The sequence below is a fragment of the Manis pentadactyla genome, chromosome 3 (genome assembly GCF_030020395.1).
Source record: "Manis pentadactyla isolate mManPen7 chromosome 3, mManPen7.hap1, whole genome shotgun sequence".
NCBI classification, from domain to species: domain Eukaryota; kingdom Metazoa; phylum Chordata; class Mammalia; order Pholidota; family Manidae; genus Manis; species Manis pentadactyla.
The window spans coordinates 4,988,819-5,005,967 of record NC_080021.1 but is presented as its reverse complement, the minus strand read 5'-3'; the positions used below and the strand labels follow the sequence as shown (position 1 = coordinate 5,005,967).

Below are 17,149 nucleotides of genomic sequence, written 5' to 3'. Positions count from 1 at the left end.
GAAAATCATGAGTAGTTTCAGGAGGCCACACCCAGAACACCCAGAGTCAAGGAAGAGGGGTCATGTGGCAGGTGGATGCCCCAGAGTGAAACAAGGTGGCTGGAACTTCCTGCTCACCATCCTCAGCCTCCTTGTAACCCAGGACAGCAATCTCAGGTCCCTACCATGCAGATTGCAGATTGCCAGTCAAGTGCACGGGCCCCACCCTCCCCATGTGTCACAGTCCATATTGTGGGCTCCGCCCCCACCCCTCACTGTCAATATTTGAGTAGATAGCACTCGGTCACAGTTGTAGCCCACTGCCTCTCCTGTCTCATGCACAGCCTCCCCCACCCTGCTGGGGTGGACCTGCTGGGCTCCTCCAGCACCCGGGTCTCCAAGATGGTCCTGTCCTCCTGCTCCCCATGTGGGCTATGCACACAGGTAGCCTGCTCACTGCAGGCCCTGCTGGGGCCCCTCCCAGGAAGCACATTGGTGAAGTAGATGCAGCTGTCTCTGAGATCATGCATCCAGATGCAGTAGTGAGTGTCCTCACGGAGGTGTACCCCTGGCTGGCAGCCCCTCATGGCTGTCTCTCAGGGGCATCTCTGAGCCTACCTGCAGAGGTGGGCATGGGAATCGCCATTGGGGCCTGCACAGGGCTCTGGACTCTGGGTGTCCTCTTTGTCATCTGCTTCCCTACAAGCAGAAGTAGGTGAGCATTCCCCAACGGGCCATGCAGGCCAATGTGGACCACAGCGCAAGCCCCAGCCTTGCCTGACCCATCAGGGAGGACCAGGGAGGCAAGCCTATAGGCTCAACTCCATCGAGGCCTCTCAGAGCTTGTCAGCCTGCTGAAGCTTTGGCTTCACTGACCCCAAGCATTCAGAGTCCTGGGCCACCATACCAGCATAACTGCAAAGCCCCACCAGGCCCACATGAGCTCCATGTGCGCACCGAGGCTCATGCGGCTCCACCTATCTTTGGTCCTTGGAAGTCAGTGGCAATGCAGCCGTGGTGGACACTTTATGGTATGTCCAGGGAGGGCAGAGCGCTTCCTCCAGGGGCAGCAGTGGCTGTGGGAGCTGATGCACATTGTGGCTTGGATCTGGGTGTTCCACCTGGGGCTGACCGTGAGCCTGGTGTGGACCTGGCACCTGTTCCAAGGTACCTGGCTGTGTAGGGGAGGCCATTTGAGGAAGGATCCTTGGCTGAACACTCAGCCCAAAGCCAGTTCAGTGTGGCATGGGGGTAGAGAAGGGGAGGTGGGCAGGCCTGTGGGCAGCATACAAACTGGGATATAGGGAAGGGGACAGACTCAGGCCTTGCCGGGGGCCCAGAGTAGAGCTAGGCCTGGGGTCTCCAGGGCTTGACCCCAGCCAGAGGACACAGTGGACCGACAGGCCTCGCTCACATTCCTGCCGGCTGTCCCCTTTGCTATAGTGATCACCATCAGCACCGTGCTTCTGATCAAAGGACAAGGTACTGGGGTGGGGCTGGGGCATCCCTACCATCAGGCCCCTTGATCCCTTTGACCACTGCTCAGCATCTGGCTGGCCCTGTGGGTTTCAGGCTTCTGTCCAGGGCTGAGCTCTAAGGACGGGGTCTCTGGCATCACCTTAACCCACCAACTCCAGCTGGCCATGGCAGGTGGAAGGGCCATGGGCACTGGTCATGTGCTGGCTTCAGGCTGCCGTGGATCGGGATTCGATAAAGTTGGTCAGCACTGCCCCTTGCCTCAGGGCCCAGGTCAGGGATGGGGAAAGGGCTCAGCAAGAGGCAGTGGACATCGTGGGAAGAGCCCACCAAGGTTCAAGTCACAGCCACGGTGCTTCCAAGAGTCGTTGGACACGTCACTGTGCACCTCCATTTGTGAACTGGAGCGGAGTTGCTCACCGCAGGGTCCGGCACGCAGCCCGACCCCACTGGCTAATTCTGAGGAGGAGGGCTCACCCCAAGTCTCAGGAGATGAGGAGGGGGGGCCTCCAAAGTAGGAGAGACAGCCAGGGTTGGGGGGACACTCGAGAAGCCTGGGGGAGCTGCGTGAACTGAGGAGTGGGGTGAACGGGGCCGCAGGGACAGGCCAGACCGGCAGCTCTGCGGCAGCCGGCGGGTGGACGCAGGCCCCGAGCGGAGCGCGCCGGCTGCGGGCGGGGCTTTGGCGGAGAGGCGGGGGTGGGGCGGAGCCGCGGCCTCGGCAGAGGCGGAGCGGAGTGCTGGGGCGCCTTCCTCCCAGGGCCTTCCCAGCTCAGGGTCCAGGCCGGGAGGTGAGTGACCCCCTCATAGCCTGCCCGGCCCATCTGGAGGGAGACACTCCACCCTTCCACGGAAGGAAGGGGATCCCCGAGGGCGGGAAGGAAGCCGCGGCAGCACCTGTGCACGCGAGCCTCCGAGTGGGGGCGGCGGGACCTGACGGACACTAAACACACGCTGTCCCCCGCACGCCGAGGGAAGGCGCCCTGGGGTCATCTCGGCCCGCCTGCCGCCGGGCGCCCTGCTCTCCCCCGGGACTGGGGCTGCTCCTGGAAACGGCCCCGCGCCCCTGGGCCTGAGATGCGGAGCGCGCCCGGAGGAGGAGACGCGGCCCCCGCCCCTAGCGCTCCGGGACAGAGGCGGAGCCCAGCGCGGGCGGGGCGCCGGGCGGACGGGCCGGGGAAGGCGGGGAGAGGGCGGGGCGGGCAGGAAGCCAGGCAGTGTCGCGCGGCTGGGAGGCGGTCCCCGCGGGGCCGAGGCTGCGGTTGGGGCTCCCCACACGGCTCCCGAAACTCTTCCACTGAGACTGCAGAATTAGGGAGAAGCACGCATCGAGGCAGCTGGAGTCAGAGAACAAAACGAGCGGCGCGCCGCTCCTGGCAGGAGGCATTTATAAGCTGTAAAGCGAGGACCAATCTGAGAAATCCGAGAGGCCGAAACGACTGAAAAACCCCTACTTGCCGAGTCCCTCAACTCGCAACAGAAATTAAAAGGCCTCGGTCGACGCGGACGCTTCCGCGACAGATGTGTGCGGCGCAGGAGCCGGGGGGACAGGGGAGGCCCGGAGCCCCGGTGCGGCCCAGGGTCGAGACTGAGGAGGGCAGAGCGGCCGTGCGGGTAGGCCTCCGCCCCTCTGGCCTCAGTGGCGCGGACAAGGCGGGTCTGAGGGCGCTGAGGTGGAGAGCGCGGGCGGCTGCCCCCGGCATGAAAACGCCGTGGAGGGGGGCTAGAAGGAAAAGTCCCCGACGGCCGGCGGGGCGGGGCCCGGTTCTTCTGCTGGTGACGCCTAATTTTCGCTGTAAATCAGGCACCAATTTCACATGAAAAGCCCGTATTATTTAAGGCCTACATACAGGTGGTGTTTTTGAAGTTTATGAATCAACGTTTCTTTAAAATTTTACTGTTTAAAACAAACGGAGATTATGCGTTGTCTGGAAGTTTCTATCATTGTATTTTTATTTACAAAACATTTTTACACGGAGGAAATTGTTTCTAATTTTAAGGTCCTCTGTCACACCTTTCCTGAAGATGTAGCCAACTAGAGTATGTCCAGCCGTGTATAAGCCAGTTACAACGGCTTTGAACCGACCTCCTAAGATAGTTTGCAACACAAGCCTTTCTACAAACGTGGTTTCCTAAACTGTGCTGCTCACAGTTATCAAGCCAAGCAATTATTGAATCTGTCCATATTGCAGCAAATGTGGATAGAACTGGACAGAAACTCAAATATAAAATGGTAGGACCAAAATAGGTGTAGATTTAAGTTGCACATCAAAGGTAGTCCAGACACACCGGTTCCCAAGGCATCTGACAGAATGGAGGCTGGGTGCTCTGGTGGCTGGCTGGAGCCAGTCAGCAACTCCAGGCGCTGGGAGAGCTGCTCACATATGTAGCCAAGACGGAATTAAATGAGGGGCTATGATGTTTCCACAATGTCAACAGCAAAAACAAGAACAGCAAAATCCCGGATGGGTCCACGTCCCCTCCAGCCATTCTGGCCAGCTGGGAAGACAAGCAGACTGTGTGTAGGTCGGTGCGATGAGTTGAACAGGTGCCATACTTGTGAGCTTAGAGGACATCCCAGAAATAAACACAATGGACATGGATGACATCGAATGGACTCAACCTTCCCAGTAACTGTCACAGAGGCCTCCAGAAAAAGCAAAGAAATCACGAGGTGCTTCAAGAAAACTGCAGTCCCTGGAGAGATGAAAAGCTGTGGGGAAGTTCTATCCTGACAAGAGAGAAGGAGATTTCACACGTAGGGGTTTGCTCAAGGCTGGAGGCCAGCGGCTTGGCAAAGCCTCTTCCCGTACAGTGGCGTTGGAGGTAAGATCCCACTGGTGAACAAAAAGCTAAAGGCCAGCCCTGCCATGTGGAGAGTGGAGGATACTGGACAGCTGCTAGGTCTGCTGGATTCGGAAACAAGTCCTGTATCGTCCTCCGGGAGCCAAAGTCCTACCAGTCTCAGGTCCAACCTCTGCAGGGTGTACACAGAGGCTGTCACGCACTGACTTTGGACGAGGGAGTGGGAATGGAGGCGGGGCGGGGGTGTGGTTGCTGTAGCAACGGGTGGGTGTGGCTAAGTTCTGTCTCCATGGAGACCGTGTGGGCTGAATGCCATTACTAAAGGTGAACGCACCCCGATGGACGACCAAGGTCCAGAAGGAGCCCATGAGTAAAGGTTGGCTACAGTCCCCCGACCCCTGACTCGGCCTCCTCCAATCTCGTGACCCTGAGACACATATCACACCTCTAGTACATTCGGGCCAGGGGAGGGGAACAGCCCAGCGGGAGGAGCGGGCAGGGGTCCGTGCCCTCACATATCCCTGTGCCCCAGGCCCCAATCCATGGCTCCCAAGAAGAAGCGCGGGCCCAGCTTGGGTCGCTGGCCCGGCGCTGTGGGCAAAGGTACCGAGCCGCCGCTGTCGGAGCGCCCACAGTACCTGCAGCGCCAGTACAAGCTGCTCTCAGAGCAGCTGGACGCATGCGAGGAGCGTGTGGACCAGGTGCTGCAGGAGAACGTCTTCCTGGACAGCGAGGCGCTGCGCCTGAGCGAGGAGAACCGGCTGTTCGCCAGCTATGTGAGCGCGCGCACGCAGCGCAGCGCCAACGCCATCGTTCGTCTGGACGAGCAGAACCGGGTAGATCTGACGCAGATCCACCGGCAGCGAGACCAGCTGGCGTCACTCTACCGCGGGCGCGAGGACGGGATGCGCGCGCAGCTGCTGGAGATGGAGGCACGCGCGGCCCAGATGGCGCGGCAGGTGCAGGAGCTGCAACCCTACCAGGCCAGTGCGAGTGCCCGGAGGCGGATCGGCAGGAGGGCGGGCTGGCCGCGGAGCCGGGTGGGATGGGCGCTGACTCGCGGCCCCGCCGCAGGAGCTGCAGCTGGAGCAGCTGGCCCGTATCCGGGCGCTTGAGCGCGAGCTGCTGCACATGCGCGTGGAGCACACGCAGCTGCTCCACCGCGTGAAACGACGCTTCCTGGAGGACAAGGCGGCCTTTGAGCGCGAGGCGCGCCAGCGCGTTCAGTCCCTGGCGCGGCGGGCGGAGCGGGAGGCGACCGGCGCGCTCATCGCGCACACGCAGGCCATCAAGGCGGACAATGGGCGTCTGCGACAGGAGCTGTTACGGCTGATCCGCGGAGCCCAGCTGCTGCACAACACGAGGCGCCAGCTGCTGGAGCAGCGTGAGCAGCTTCGGCGCGAGCACGAGGACACGCGGGACCTGGCGCGCGTGCATGACTGGCTGCGCCGAGGCCCTGGTGGTCCGCCACTGTGGCAGCCGCCTCCGCCGACCGCCTCGCGCCCGTGTTCTTTGGCCTCCTCCACAGGACCATCGTGCATGGCCTCCCGGAACCAGTCTCGGGACTCATGGCGCGTGGCCTCCCGGGGTCAGCCATTCATCCCATCGCGAGTGGGCTCGAGGGTTCCGTCGTTGGCCCCATCGTGCGCGGGCTCCCAGGTCCGGTCCTTGACTGCATCCCGCCCGGGCTCCTGGGCCTCTGGGCGGTCCTCATTGCGTTCGGCCTCACAGAATACCACTCCCTCTGCTGAGAAAGTGGGCACTGACTCTGTAGGCAAAGCCATCTCAGCGAGAGCCTGAAACTACTGGAAAGAAAGCCAGTGAGACCAGGGCCTGGAGACAGTGTTGTGCAGGACTGCGCATTTGGTGAATGCAATTGCTAATAAAGGTGTGACTCTCTCACGCTGCTGGGTACCACCTGCTTCGCTGCTCTGGCATGTCTGCCTAGCAGAGGGCCATTCATTCCCGCTTCCAGTGTCCAAGCTAAACGGTAGCTTGCTGCACCTTCACCCTGTGTGTGGAGGTATTCAGCATTCCTCTACTACTCCACAGCTGACCTTTGGCCACTCTGGCAGGGGCAGAGGAAGTCGGCCATACCAGTGTGCGGCCCACAAAGGCTAAGCGTCTGGTGGCGGAGAAGGACCTGGCAGGCATAGACCAATGTAAGAGCAGGGAAGGAGTCCGGCGGTGCAGGGAAGAGCTGGGCAGCCATGTGTTGTAGCCCTGAGGGCCAGCGCGGAGGGAGATGAGGGCAGGAGGGCCACCCGGAGGGCGTGGGCTTCGTTTCCAGTGCCCTGGGGAGCCACCGGAGGTTTTATGTTTAACATACTGGGCGAACCTTGGGTGATTCTTAATTTTGGTATAATTTCCAACTTGGAGAAAAGTTGCAGTTATAGTACAGGAACTCCCATATTCTATTTACCGAGAATCACCAGAATCTTGCATTCTGCCCCTTTGCTGTGTCTGCATTTTGCCTGAACCACTTGAGATTAGGTTTGAAACATGGCGCCCTCTTCACCTCTAAATCTTTAGTGTTTGCTGAGCACAAGGACATTCTTCATTACTGCAGTACAATGACCCAAATCAGGAGCTTTAGTGTGGAGAGAATAGTATTAGCTAATCCCTAGCTCACATTAAAATGTCAACTGTCCCAAGGTGTCTTTTTGACCACCCCTCTGCCTGGGTCATGCATCCCACTTAGTTGTCCCAATGTGCATGCACTGCTTATTAAGACATCCCTCAGTTGTGGTTCGTATCCGGGAGGTTGGGTGGCTTTCTGGGGAGGCCAGGCACCCTCCCACCTCTGCACCCTCCATGCTGGCCTGAGGGGTAAGGACTTCATCCTGAGAGCAGAGGGAAGGGTTTCTTAAATGATGGGTCTTTGGATGTGAGTTGGAGAGAAGCCTTGGGGTGGCCTGGCCTTTGAGGTGGCTACAGCTTGGCTGGAGTGGCCAGCACTTGCAGGCAGCGCGGGCTGTGCAGGGAAGACCCTGCTGTGGGCCAAGACCACACACGCCCAGGTAGTGGAGGCTGGAGTGCAGAGCGCACATAACGTAGAGCTCTCAGTCACCAAGGGCAGGGCATGGTGTGGGTGAGTCACACAGAGTTGGCAGAAGCCCCGCCCCACCTCACTCAGTGGTTGGGGTCTGAACACATGTGACCTGTATGCCTGGACAACCCCCATCAAAATTTAGTGTAAATGTTCTGGTTCTTGGTTGGAATTCTGAGTCGTGAGCAGCAGCCAACAAATCCTCTTGGAAAAGGTCACTTGGAACCCAAGCTAGTAAAAGTTCTTATAACCATTTCTCTATAAATGGAACTAGAGCTCCTTTGAGATTTGGGGAAAGAAATAATACAGAATGACTCTAGAACATCTTGTCACAGAAAGCAAGGTTGCCACCAGAGAAATTTGTCAGAAGGACAGGGTAGAAAAAGTGAAGGGCTCTGATTGGCCAAAAAGCAACAATTTAGGCATAAAGAAATGATGAACTGTACTGAATCAAAGACAGTACACATCAAACACATAAAACCATTGAGTTTAAAATACTCTAAAAACCCACCCCCACTGGTCATCTTGAAGGTTGCTAATATAACACATTATTTTTTAAAATTGGTAAATAATTACATGTCTGTTCTGTCTTTCCCAATATGAACAATATTTCAGGATAAATTGTTGGTGAAGGAAAGTTATGTATAGAATTCCATCTAATAAATGCAAAAGAAACACTCAACAATATCATGATTGCTAAGGACTGAGAAGGATAATGGAGGATCCAGCTGACCTAAACTCTAAGTTTACTCAGAGTGAGATATTAAGTACATCCTGGTGTGAAGCAATAGAATCAGCACAGAGCAACCTATAAAGCATTCTTGATTAGAAACAAAACTGATATAATCAAGCTTGTAGATCTAACTGCCGATACATACAAAATACAGGGGACAGAGGGACATGTTAAAATACACAGCTGGTATGCAGTCATCCAAATCCTCTACAGGACAAATGACTTAGTATTTTTTTCCAAAAAATAAATGGAAAAGAGTGAAAAAATAGAGAGGGGAAATTGTTATTAACAGAGACTGAAGACACAATTCCACTAAATGTAACGTGGACTTTATTCAACCCCTAATTTGTAGGGTTAAACCAAGAGTTTCTTGGTGATTACAAAGCTAATAAACAGCAGCATACTCTCTACTTCCTCTTCCCAGGCACTGCTGGCAACTAAAATGCTACTAAACTCTCTTCTTTCCACACCCCCAGTTTCTATAGTCTAGGTCACTGCTTTCCATGAAATAGCTCCCGTGAATAGTTTTGTCACTTTTACTTTATGTATTTTGAAGCAATTACTAGTTGTATACAAATTAAAGCTACTAACTCTTTCTGTGAATTCAACCTTTTGTCAACCTGCAGTGTTCTTTACTTCTGCCCACATCCTGTTTGATGTTGATGTGGCTGCTCCAGCTTGCTTTTGGTGTGTCTTACATACCCCTTTCTATGAGTATCAATTTTGTATTTCAGTATAGAAACAGTATAAATTGTTTGTATGTTTTTGAATATAATATGACAGTCTTGGTCTTTTAACTACAGATTGTAGTTATTTTATATTGATTGATATGCAGTATTAATAGCAGGATGGCTTTTTACTGGTTTATACTTTGTGTATTATCTTTCTCTCTTTTCATGTTTCAGTTGAAACCTTCCCCCATTCCATTTGTTTCTCTACTTGAGTGGAAATCTCCTAACAATTGAGAAATATTAGCATGTACATTTAAGCTCATCGTTTATGAAGACAGTATCTTTACCCTCCTCCCAACCCTAAGAATGCTTTAAATTTCTACCATACCTTCTTGGCTTAGAACCTATTGACAAGATTACTCACCAATTAGACATTTTTACTTTGTGAAATTTCATCCACTTGCACATATACCATCTGAGACATATTTCTATGTATGTGATGCTTTTTAAAACTTTTACAAAGTTTACTTTTAAAATCCTGCTGGGCTTTTGATAGTCCTGGTCGTTCTGATAGTCCCTTATCCATGTGCAGCTTTCTGGCTTCTCCCGCTAAACAAGCTGTTCAAACAGCCCTGGTCTGCCCTGTCCAGCTGCTGCCAGGAGAGTTGTTATAGGGATGAAGATCATGGCCTTGTAGGCCCTTGAGGCTGGGCGACACCCAGCAACAGAGGGCGCTGATGGCCCCAAGTGGACACTCCAGTCTGGGCCCCCCTCAGACTGTGACACCTGTCTTCCTCTGTTCCCTTTACACCTGCCCACTGCCCTTCAATTCCTGCCCCAAATAACCATCGCTCTCCAGGTGAGCTCCATGGGCCTTTCCCATTGCCCTCTGGAGCCCCTCCCCAGGATCTTCAGGCCAGTCCAGAGAAAAGGGTCCAGACCAAGCCTACCTGCAGCCAGGCTCTGTTCTCTCCCAAAAGAGTCACTGACCCTCTTCAGCTTCCAGACACATCAGCAGAGGCAGGAGGGACACTGGGCACCAGGAACAGTGGGGAGGCAACTTGGAGGGTGCAGTGAGGGTAGTGCCTCTGGGGGGTTCAGTGAGCCAAGCTGGGCAGAGAGCAGAGGAGTGGGCAGCCTTAAGACAGAGCAGGCCATCGGAGGTGAGAGTGGGAGGAGTGTCCCAACCTGCAGAGGAAGGCTGTGTGGACAGGAAGGAGCCTGCCTGGCCCTCCCTGCCTTGGCCTGGCCCTAGGGCCCACCTGGATGTGTGGTGCTTCTGCAAAGGGCCTGCTGGTGCAGGGGGGCCTGGCCCTGGGGCAAGAGCCATGGGGAAGAATGCTGGAACAAGTAAGGGGCTTTTGCACAGCAGGCCAGTCTGGAAAATTCTTTTTGACTAAGAATCCAAACATTCAAAAAAAGTAAACACCTACCTACTAGAATGGCTTAAGTCCAAAATGCTGACACCAAATCCAGAGAGGATCTGGAGTGGCAGGAGCTCTCATCCATTGCTGGTGGAAATCCAGACTAGTAGGAACAGCCACTTTGGAAGAGAGTTTGGTGTTTTTTTAAATAAAATTAACATGCCCTCACAATAAGATCCAGCAACTGTGCTCCTTGGCACCGACCCTAAAAAGATGAAAGCTTCTGCCCACACAAACACCTGCGCATGGATGTTAACAGCAGCTTTTTCATAATTGCCAAAGCTCAGACGCAACCAAGATGCGCTTCCGAGTGGATTAATAAACTGGGGTCCATGCAGACTGTTGAATACTATTCAGCTCTAAGAAGAAATGAGCTGCCCAGACACAAAACGACATGAAGGAAACTTAAAATACACATCACAAAGAGAAAGAAGCCAATCTGAAAAGGCTCCGTACTGCATGACTCCACCTCTGACCATCCACAGCCTGCAACCTGGAGGCAGGGAAAGGATCAGTGGTGGTCAGGGGTGAGGAGGGAGGGGTGGATGGTAGAGCACAGAGGGTTTGCAGGGCAGTGAAATGCCTGTGTATGATGCTGTAATGGTGGACATACGTCATACATGTGCCCAAACCCATGGGGTGGACAGCAGGAGTGAGCCCGCAGGTGATGACAGCGTTTCCACGCAGCCCATCGCTGTAACAAATGCATCAGGCTAATGTGACTAACAGGAGAAATGGGGTGAGAGGGCCTACGGGAACTCTGTACATTCTGGGCAATTTTTCAGTAAAACCTAAAAGTACTCTAAAAGTACAAAGTCTATTAATCTTTTTGAAAAAGTAAAAACTATTAAAGTAGAGGAAGCCTTTTATAATCTCAAGGAATAGAAAGCTTTGAACAAGAAAGAAAATCACAAGGCATATAAAAGAAAATTATTATGCAAGATAGAAAATTTAACGTGAAAACTTTGAAGTGAAACACATCATAAATTAGAAGAAAAAGCAATCATGGCAAAAACATTTACAACAAATAAAACAGCATATAGAAAGTGAATCTAAAGATGCTCCACATTGCTAATTATCAGGGAAATGCAAATTAAAACCACAATGAGATATCACCTCACACCAGTTAGGATGGCCAACATAGAAAAGAACAGGAACAATAAATGCTGGCGAGGAAGCGGAGAAAGGGGAAACCTCCTGCACTGCTGGTGGGAATGTAAACAAGTTCAACCACTGTGGAAAGCAGTATGGAGGTTCCTCAAAAAACTAAAAATAGAAATACCATTTGACCCAGGAATTCCACTCCTAGGAATTTACCCTAAGAATGCAGGAGCCCAGTTTCAAAAGGACATATGTACCCCTATGTTTATCGCAGCACTATTTACAATAGCCAAGAAATGGATGCAACCTAAATGTCCACCAGTAGATGAATGGATGAAGATGTGGTACATATACACAACGGAGTATTATTCAGCCATAAGAAGAAAACAAATCCTACCATTTGCAACAACATGGATGGAGCTAGACGGTATTATGCTCAGTGAAATAAGCCAGGTGGAGAAAGACAAGTACCAAATGATCTCACTCATCTGAGGAGCATAAGAGCAAAGCAAAAACTGAAGGAACAAAACAGCAGCAGAATCACAGAACCCAAGAATGGACTAACAGTTGCCAAAGGGAAAGGCACTGGGTGGAAACTGGGTGGGAAGGGAGGGAGAAGGGGAATAAGGGGCATTACGATATTATGATTAGCACACATAATGTGTGTAGGGGGGCACGGGGAAGGCAGTATAGCACAGAGAAGACAAGTAGTGACTCTATAGCATCTTACTATGCTGATGGACAGTGACTGTAATGGGGTGTGCGGTGGGACTTGATAATGGGGGGAATCTAGTAACCATAATATTGCTCATGTAATTGTATATTAATGATACAAAAAAATTAATCTGAAATCAGCAAAGAAACAAAACAGACCAAACAAGGAAAAAATAAATAGTAACCTGTTAATGACATACATGAGATAACTAGAAATCTGAACACTGGGCTGGACATTGGATAATATTAAAAAGTTATTGTTAAAAAAAAGAAAATGAATCTACATAATTACCCACATTAATAGAATAAAGGAGAACTCATTATGATGAAATTATCACCTCCATAGATGCAGAAAAGGCATTTGTTAAAATTCAATATCCTACCCTGATAAAAACTGCCAGCAAACAAGGAACAGAACTTCCACAACTGATGGGAAACCTGCAGCTAACATCACACTCACCAGTCAATACTTGTAAGACCAGGAGCACAGCAAGGCTGTCTGCTCTCACTGCTTCTCCTTGTCTTTTATTGCAGGTCCAAGCCAGTGCAAGAAAGTAAGAAAAAGAAATAAAGCCATAAAGATTAGAATGAAGTAAAAGTTGTTATCCAATGACAAGACAGTCCTTATAGGAAAATCCTAAGGAATCTTCAAACAAAAACTAGAGCTAATGAGTGAATTAAGTAAGGCCAGAGGATATAAAAACCTATTATATTTCTACTAGCAGTGAATACTGGGTAAATGAAATTAAAACTTTAAGATCTGTTAATAAGAAAAAAAATCAAATACCTAATGGTGTATAATAAGAAATCCCTAGTTCCTGGTACTGAACTCAAAACTCTTGGAATTTCCTGAGTGACAGCTCAGAAGTAGCCCTTTCTGAGCTTACGCCAGTGAGGTGACTTGCAAAGCCCCTAGGTTAACACCAGAGGGCAGCTAGTTCCCAGGATAGCCAACCATGCCAGAGGGTTGGAACTTTTAGACCCACCCTGACCTCCAGGAACTGGGAAGGGGAGGGGCTGGAGGTTGAACCAATCACGGATGGCCAATGATTTCATCAATCTTACCCGTGGAAAGAAGTCTCTACGAAAACCCAAAAGGTCGGGGTTGAGAACTTCAAGGCTGGTGAACACAGGTATTTGGGGAGAGTGGCACACTCAGAGATCATGGAATCTGTATCCTTTCCCCACACCTTACCCTATACATCTCTTCCATCTGCTGTTCCTGAGTTGTATCCTTTTATAAGAAACTTGTAAGCTAATAAATAAAATGTTTTCCTGAGTTCTGTGAGCTGCTTTAGCAAATTAATAACCTAAGGAGGAGGTTGTGGAATCTTCTGATGTATAGCTGGTCAGTCAGAAGCACAGGTGATAACCTGGACTTGAGATTGGTGTCTTAAGACTGGGGACCGTGCCCTTAACTGGTGGGATCTGATTCTATACATATCCAGGAAGACAGTGTCACAGTTAATTGTGTGGTGGTGTGAAAAATACACACACACACACATTGTACCTAAGAAAACATTTTATAAAAGATGCAAATTCCTGGCTGGGGAAAAAAGATGGCGACATGAGAACTGTGGTGAAAATCTCCTCCCAAAACCACATATATTTTGAAAATGCAGCAAATACAACCATTTCTAAAAGAGTGACCAGAATTAAGAGTGCACGAGCCAGTCTACATCTGGGAGAAGCAAACATCTCATGAAAAGGGTAAACAGGCTGCAACCCAGTGGGACCCATGCACTCCCCTCACCCCAGCTCACCAGCGGTGAGGAAGAGAATCAGAGTGGGGAGGGCGTGGAAGCACAGGGACTGCTAAACACCCAGCCCTAGAAATCTACCCCAGGAGCACAAACCCACACTGCTGGGTACTCTGGAGATCAGAGGGGCTGAAAACCAAAGTCAGAGACTAAGACTGCGAACAGGTTCCCACAACCTGCTGCTGCCCTGGGACAAAAGAAAAGCACACACTTTGAAAGACTTCTCAACAGTCAGAAGGCTACAAAAGGGCCAAGGGTTTAGGAGAAGGAAGAGGTGAACAAAATTGGCCTAGCACACACAGTCCAGCAGGTTGGGAGCTTGCAGGAGCTTCAGGCACTCCATCCCCCTGCTTGGCAATGTAGCCCTGAGGTTCCCCACCGCAATAAGCAGCCTGCTGCTCCTTGCTCCCCACCAGTACCTGCGCACAAACCCGCTGTCCATGCAATTGCTGCAGACCAGCCGGAAGGCAGCCCCACCTACAGCAACCACACAGCTTAATGCAGAGGCTTCTCCCTGCGTGCGGCTAACTGGCCCAGACACCAAAGACAGGCATGAATACCTAGAAGCACAAAAGGGCTTTACCCTTCCTGCAAACAACTGCACTGCTTGCTGGTGAACCCTTTCATCACCCTAAGCCATCCTGAGGGCCACCCCGCCCATGGCAGCTTAGGGGATCAACCCAGAGGCCGCTCCTGGCACACAGTTAACTGGCTCAGACAGCTGAGACAGGCACAGCAACCGGTAAGCATGAAAGGGCTTTCCTCACAGCAGACACACGCACCACCCACCTGTGACACCCCCGTCACACTAGGCCCCCCTGAGGGCTGCCCCGCCCACAGCAGCTTAGGGGATCAATGCAGAGGCTGCTCCTTGTGCATGGTTAACTGGCACAGACAGCGGAGACAGGCACTGTGACCAGGAAGCATAAAGGGACTTTGTCCTCCCAGCTGACACCACGTTGCTCACTTGCAACCACTCCCATTGCTCCACGATTATGAAAAGGCAGAAGAACCTAGTTCAATCCAAAACCCCTCAAACACCAGAAAAAGGGTTCAGTGAGACTGAAATCACCAATCTTCCTGAAAAATAATTGAAAATAAAACTCATAAGTATGCTAATGAAGCTACAGAAAAATATTCAAGAGCTAAGGGACAAATTCAGGAGGGAGATAACTGAAATGAAACAAACAATGGAGGGATTTAAAAGCAGATTACATGAGGTAGAGGAAGGAGTAAATGGAACAGAAAATAGAGAACAGGAATACAGAGAAGCTGAGGCAGAGAGAAGTAAAAGGATCTCTAGAAATGAAAGAATATTAAGAGAACTGTGTGACCAATACAAATGGAACAAAATTCGCATTATAGGGGTACCAGAAGAAGAAGAGAGAGAAAAGCAGATAGAAAGTGTCTTTGAAGAAATAATTGCTGAAAACTTCCCCAATCTGGGGAAAGAAATAGTGCCTCAGGCCATGGAAGTCCACACATCTCCCAATACAAGTGATCCAATGAGAACAACACCAAGACATATAATAATTAAAATGTCAAAGATCAAGGACAAGGACAAAGCATTTCATCCTACAGTATGGGAGAATATATTCATAAATGACATATCCAATAAGGGATTGACTTCCAAAATATATAAAGAGCTCATGTGCCTCAACAACCAAAAAGCAAACAACCTGATTAAAAAATGGGCAGAGGGCCATCCTGCCTAAAGCAATCATCTACAGATTCAATGCAATCCCTATCAAAATACCAACAGCATTCTTCAACGAACTGGAACAAATAGTTTTAAAATTCATATGGAACCACAAAAGACCCCGAATAGCCAAAGCAATCCTGAGAAGGAAGAATAAGGCAGGGTGCATCTCACTTCCCAAATTCAAGCTCTACTACAAAGCCACAGTAATTAAGACAATTTGGTACTGGCACAAGAAAAGACCCACAGACCAGTGGAACAGAATAGATACTCCAGATATTAACCCAAACATATACGGTCAATTAATATACAATAAAGGAGCCATGGACATGCAATGGGGAAATGACAGCCTCTTCAACATCTGGTGTTGGCAAAACTGGACAGCTACATGTAAGAGAATGAAAATGGATCATTGTCTAACCCCATACACAAAAGTAAACTCGAAATGGATCAAAGGCCTGAAAGTAAGTCATGAAACCATAAAACTCTTACAAGAAAACATAGGCAAAAATCTCTTGGACATAAACACGAGCGACTTCTTCATGAACATATCGCCCCGGGCAAGGGAAACAAAAGCAAAAATGAACATGTGGGACTACATCAAGCTGAAAAGCTTCTGTACAGCAAAGGAATAGAACAAAAAGGCATCCTACAGTATGGGAGAATATATTCATAAATGACAGATCTGATAAAGGATTGACATCCAAAATATATAAAGAGCTCACACACCTCAACAAACCAAAAGCAAATAATCCAGTTAAAAAATGGTCAGAGGAGCTGAACAGACAGTTCTCCAAAGAAGAAATTCAGATGGCCAACGACACATGAAAAGATGCTCCACATCACTAGTCATCAGAGAAATGCAAATTAAAACCACAGTGAGATATCACCTCACACCAGTAAGGATCACCACCATCCAAAAGACAAACAACAAATGTTGGCACGGTTGTGGAGAAAGGGGAACCCTCCTACACTGCTGGTGGGAATGTAAATTAGTTAAACTATTGTGGAAAGCAGTATGGAGGTTCCTCAAAAAGCTCAAAATAGACATACCATTTGACCCAGGAATTCCACTCCTAGGAATTTACCCTAAGAATGCAGCAGCCCAGTTTGAAAAAGACCATATGCACCCCTGTGTTTATTGCAGCACTATTTACAATAGCCAAGAAATGGAAGCAACCTAAGTGTCCATCAGTAGATGAATGGATAAAGAAGATGTGGTACATATACACAATGGAATATTATTCAGCCATAAGAAGAAAACAAATCCTACCATTTGCAACAACATGGATGGAGCTAGAGGGTATTGTGCTCAGTGAAATAAGCCAAGCAGAGAAAGACAAGTACCAAATGATTTCACTCATCTGTGGAGTATAAGAATAAAGAAAAACTGAAGGAATAAAACAGCAGCGGAATCACAGAACCCAAGAATGGACTAACAGTTACCAAAGGGAAAGGGACTGGGGAGGATGGGTGGGAAGGGAGGGAGAAGGGGATTAAGGGGCATTACAACTAGCACATATAATGTAGCAGGGGGGCACATGGGAAAGGCAGTATATACAGAGAAAACAAGTAATGATTCTATAGCATCTTACTACGCTGATGAACAGTGACTGTAATGGGGTATGTGGGGGGGACTTGATAATAGGGGAGTCTAGTAACCATAATGTTGTTCACATAATTGTACATTAATGATACCAACAAAAAAAAAAGAGAAACCACCCAATTAAAAAATGGG

The 17,149-nt window shown here is 50.2% G+C and overlaps 1 protein-coding gene across 1 annotated transcript; it reads left to right on the top strand.

The window, feature by feature from the left end:
• Nucleotides 1–2,664: 2,664 nt before the first annotated feature.
• CCDC166 (coiled-coil domain containing 166) lies at nucleotides 2,665–10,600 on the top strand. The gene is made up of 2 exons (XM_036921765.2): nucleotides 2,665–5,243; nucleotides 5,335–10,600. The coding sequence occupies exons 1-2, from the start codon at nucleotides 4,803–4,805 to the stop codon at nucleotides 6,058–6,060; spliced, it is 1,167 nt and encodes a 388-aa protein (XP_036777660.2). The 5' UTR covers nucleotides 2,665–4,802; the 3' UTR covers nucleotides 6,061–10,600.
• The last annotated feature ends 6,549 nt before the right edge of the window (nucleotides 10,601–17,149 follow it).

What these genes read in the sequence shown, in the direction of transcription:
- CCDC166 (XM_036921765.2), top strand. Translation starts at nt 4,803, where the DNA reads ATGGCTCCCAAGAAGAAGCGCGGGCCCAGCTTGGGTCGCTGGCCCGGC. An exon ending in AGGAGCTGCAACCCTACCAG is followed by an intron (nt 5,244 to 5,334) that starts GCCAGTGCGAGT and finishes GCCCCGCCGCAG; the next exon opens with GAGCTGCAGCTGGAGCAGCT.